Below are 5,116 nucleotides of genomic sequence, written 5' to 3'. Positions count from 1 at the left end.
GTTCACAACCATCGTTTCTTTTGCGTTTCTTTTGCGTTTGACGTTTCACACTAGCGCCTTCTGCTGACGATATTGCACAACGCAGTGTTTAGGTTTCGTAAGCCTCGGAGTGTGGGTTCGATTCCCGCTCCAGTCGGAGAAAACTTTTCGTTGAACGGAAAATTCTTCACTGGGCCACTGGGTGTTGTGTGTTGTCCGTTCTCATAACCCTTTCAGTGTTTATTCATCACAGATATAAGGAAAATTGAGTATTTTTTAAATACTAAATATTAAAAAAATGATCGAATTCACGCTATGCAAAATTGTGCGCATACTTTCTGGGGCACCCTTTATGTGTTAGTCACATTCGAAGAGCAGCTATCTCCAATTTTCGGCAGCACCAAAGTATAAATAAGGAAGCCTGCAACCTTGCACCATTATAGCATTTCAGTGTCAGAAGAAACATTCATCTACCATGGTGACGACCGGACAACTTAACAGCGCCTTGTCTGCTTGTGGCTACGGCACAGTCGGTTCAAGTGTTGCCAACGTTATTGTCAACCAGATCAACAATATGACTGGTAGTATCAACGAAGCGGCCATGTTCCTGGCTCAGCTGATTCACGAGAGCGGTGGATTCCAGCATCGTAGAGAGATCAATGGAGCAGCCCTGAGCTACGCCCCTTACTACGGCCGTGGCTATATCCAGTTGACCCATGATTACAACTACCGAGCAGCTTCGATGGCACTCTTCGGTGATGAGCGACTAATCAATAACCCCGATATGGTGTCCGACAGTGTGGAAATGTCGATGCGCGTTTCGGTTTGGTTCTGGGAGGCGAGAGTTCGTCCCGAAGGAGGACCTTCGAGCAACAACTTCGGACTGACCACCAAGGCGATCAACGGTGAATTGGAGCCTCCGGGCAGTGACCTGGCACGTAGGCGATACAATCTCTATGTCAAGGTGGCGAATGCTCTTGGAGTCGGGAACATAGCACCTTATTGATGTGCGAATGAAAGCGTGAGTTCCAAGGATGAAATACGCATCACACAATTTCGAAGTTTTGAATAAAGTATTTAAAGCATTACACACAGTGTTTCCGCAGTAATCCGAAAGTTTTTACCAGCTGCTTTGAACCATTATCTGATGGTGAAGAATGCTAATAACTACACGGTTCAACCATTTTTTAGTCCAGCTTTTAATTTCCCCTTTTTTGATTGCTCCCGACTAAAAACTTATGAATTTGAAGTTTTAACCACAATCAGACGTCTCACTCTACCCATTTCTCATCGTTTCCCTTTTTAACAGACTGTTCAAATATTCTGTAATTCGCAAATCTCTCCCTCATGGCGCTCGCATCGTTTTCCCACTACCGCCATCTACTCAGTGGGTTTGCGAAACACAGCGTAATTAGCATTAGGCGATTATGTTTTTATGACGATGATTTTAATCGCACTTTGTTCCAAGTGATATGTCTGATGTATGTTTGTTTGTTTCCCTGCTCTTGAAGAGGGAAGGGAATAGAGTTAATAAACTATAGAGGACGAATGTCGCTGGCGTCGCTGCCGAAACATCTCTTGCTGGCGGAGATAGGCCGGGCTATAAGTGTCAAAGCGAAAAAGTATGCAGTTTGACAGATAGATACCCGACATGTTTCCGAACGAGAACAAAGGGAACAGCAGCGACATTCGTCCTCTATAGTTTATTAACTCTATTGGGAAGGGGCATTGATGTAAATTTTTGAATTCCAAAAAATTGCACAATTAAAAAAAAAAGGAAAGGTGTACCACGGAGCTTTAGGGGTTGCAGCTGCTATCAACATTTTACGAAGTTCCATCAGACTGTGTGGTGTGAACAAAGATTAGTGCCATGCCCCTTGGTGTCCTTCCCCTAGCAAGCGTCGGTGATAGCCAGCATCGTGACGAGGTGATGCTACACTGAAAAACAAGAGAACCCAAATTTGAGTATTTTTAAACTCACTTTTGAGTTCTTTTTTGCATCCTGTTTCATTCGCTCTCTTTATTGTTGTCAGAGAGTGAATAGCAAAACAACCCAACTTTGAAAGTTCGATGCGGGAAGCCAAAATTAAGTAAGTGACACAGTACCGAAAGTTGAGTAATTTTAACTGCCGGTTGAGTAAAAATAACCTTGACTTTAGGTACTTTGGCCGTATACGCCTAAATGCAAACTACCTACCTAAACATCGACTCCAGCAACTCAAAATTGGCTTCCCGCACACAACCTCGAAGTTGGGTGGAATGAACTCACTTTTGGGTACTTTCGTTTTTCCGTGTACATCTTTGAGGAGTGGAGCTTTGGCGGAGCAAGTGGCCTGGATCGCGAGGTTCTGTATCATGCCAAGTGATTCTACTGCAGTTTGCTAAGATGGCTGGGAAAGGATTGTTGCGGTAAGTTACACGATATTCACTCAAACCATTTTCGAAAAACGGTGCTTTAGCGAAGTGACGTTGTTATGATTGCTTATTATATTGACCGCCTAGAATTTAACTGCTACATTGTACAGTTGCTGATTCAACCATGTCGTTTAGCGTCATGGCATCCCCAAGGAAGTTTTTCTTTACAATAAAGCACACTTTTTGACTGTTGGTAAAAATGATCCCCCTAATGGGAATGAATAAATTTTTAAGTGTGCATGATTTTTTTGATGATGTCTTGAAAAGAGTAATAGATTATGTTGTTTTTAATTACTTAATAACCAGACAACAGACAACTCACATAACACCCAGTGGCACAGTGGAGAATTTTCCGTTTGACGAAAAGTTTTCCCTGACCCCAGCGGGAATCGAACCCACACTCCGAGGCTTACGAAACGCCTAGATGACTGACGCCTCTAGCCGTACGACCACGACGCCCAAGTTCGTAACTCTGTTACCTTTTAAGGACAAACGTTTTGAAATCCCGCATTACCAGTGCATGAGAACTTCTGGCGCACAAATCCCAAGAAACAAGCTTTTAACCACAGTTCATTTTTTATTTTATTCATGCTCACTTGTAACAGGCTTAAAATAAGAAGATAAGGTGCGCTAATTTTGTTTACGAAAAGATTTGTGCGCTCAAAATCTTGGGTAGGTGCCCAAGTCGGCCATTTTAGGGTTCGAACTAGTCTGTCGTTTAGATACAATACGTTTTTCTACCGACAACCCCCTGAGAAAGGTTTTCAGGTAATCAAAACGATACATATCTGTAGGGGTTTCTCTTGGGGTTTCGTTAATTGAAGCGTCCGTTCCTTCAATGACTGAAACACACTTCCGGCTTGGTAACACGCAATAATACCACACGCACGCGTACCAATAGAGACCACACCTTTCACCACAATGGTCGCACAACTTCTGAGCTATGGTTCTTACTCAACTAAATATTGTTCATGCAGTTGAAAATCGGAATTTTTGACATGCGAAAATCGATGTTTCTCCTAAACTGTGTTCAATTGTGTCATTATAAGTTGTCCCATGTTCCATTTTGCAGCATAATCTGTCCTATGCTCATTTATTTTTTCTCAAAAGCTATTCCATGTTCAATTTATACGCATAAAAAGTTATCCGTGCATCTCTGAAAAATTCAAAGTCATAAATAAGCATGCATGTCGAACTATTGCTGGTTTATAACAATCGCAGCTGAACAAAACCAAATGCTGAATAATAAGCTGAAATGATGCTATTTACATTGTAAAAAAGCCAAAATGCAACATTTGGCACGTATGTGTACAGCAATTTAATTATAAGCTTAACAAACGTCAGCAATTTTTGCTTGTTCGATTTGCCCTTACTAGCTTTAATGTAAGCTGAAGAATAACTTTATAGTACGCGTTAAAAAGCTTATGTTCCACAGTTTCCGAAAGCTGATTATTGTGGTCTACATAAGTTGAACGAATGCTTTTGGTGTTTAATACTTCAGCTTTTATGGGAACGTTCAATAATGGTTTAACAGTAAGCTGAATAAACGGATTTATGCTTTATTTGTTCAATTATCACTTTTCGATTGAACAACAGATCAAAGATATTATAATAGAGCAGTACTGGAACATTCCTCATTATTAAATATGTATTGATGTTTGTTGTACACCAATGCGAGATATTCGAAACATTTGCTAATTTTCATAGAAATTTCAAAGTTGTAGTCATCTTCCCATTTTTTTTTAAATAAATATTTACAACCTTTTATAAATCTGAATATTGATCGTTCACAGCTTTGTGAAGATGTTTCACTCTCAGCGAGAAACTTACCAATTCCAAGATGGCGTAGTCGGTAAGGCATGCGACGGGTGACTGGGAGATCACGAGTTCAAAACCCACGTTGAGAAATTTTTAGAAGAGCTTGTGTGTTATAAATGCGTTTAGATGCGACAAATAAACATGATTGGACTGAGTGTAGAATTAGCATTTAAGTTAAAATACACATTAATAAAAACTAAAAAAAAAACATGATTTGAGTACAATTGCACCTCGCACTTCAATTTGTTTTTGTTTTCGCAGCAGGTTATAGCGGAATACAAGTTTAATATGAGGCTGATATAACACAGATAACTTCCTACTGTAAAGCCTGTATAGCGCTTGCAGAAAAAAATGCTGAATAACTTCTCCACTTTTGTTTGAACAACGCCTGATTACAAGCTGTGATGAAATAATGTTAAACTGCAATTCAGTCAAATGTGGAATAAAAATGTCATTGCAATGTTGGTTAAATGGGTGATTGTTCCTTGGGAATCCTGTACATTCTCCGGAAGTCCTGATATCATTTGAAAAATTCAACATGGGACAGCTTATGCTGAACATCTCACATGACATGGGACAGCTTATGTCGAGAAAATCCCGAAAATTGCTAGATTTATCGGCATTACAGTCTCACCAGAGGTTTTCTTTAAAAAAATCAAAGTAAATTGGATGTTTATGAAACTTTTTGTTCATAATTCAGTGGTAAATAGCAATTCTAACGCTATGCTGATGAATTAACTTTGTGTTTTTATTATACTTGTCCGTAGAGAGGAAAGCAAGGCTGAAACTTAAAACACGTTTTTCTCAGTTTTGGTACATGGGACAACTATTCTGCACACGGTAGTGTGGTGAATAGAATTGATGATTTATATTAGTTTTGATTCGATCAATTCAATCTGTTAAA

General features: G+C 39.8%; 1 protein-coding gene across 1 annotated transcript; it reads left to right on the top strand.

Annotated features, from left to right (window-relative positions):
- Nucleotides 1-411: 411 nt before the first annotated feature.
- Nucleotides 412-1,067, top strand: LOC109428600 (uncharacterized). The gene has a single exon (XM_019704397.3). It carries the CDS (start codon nt 455-457, stop codon nt 983-985), a length of 531 nt encoding a protein of 176 aa, XP_019559942.3. The 5' UTR covers nt 412-454; the 3' UTR covers nt 986-1,067.
- Nucleotides 1,068-5,116: the final 4,049 nt, after the last annotated feature.

This window comes from Aedes albopictus, chromosome 1 (genome assembly GCF_035046485.1).
Source record: "Aedes albopictus strain Foshan chromosome 1, AalbF5, whole genome shotgun sequence".
NCBI lineage: Eukaryota > Metazoa > Arthropoda > Insecta > Diptera > Culicidae > Aedes > Aedes albopictus.
Note: the sequence above shows the minus strand (reverse complement) of the source record. Positions and strands in the feature narration are given on the sequence as shown.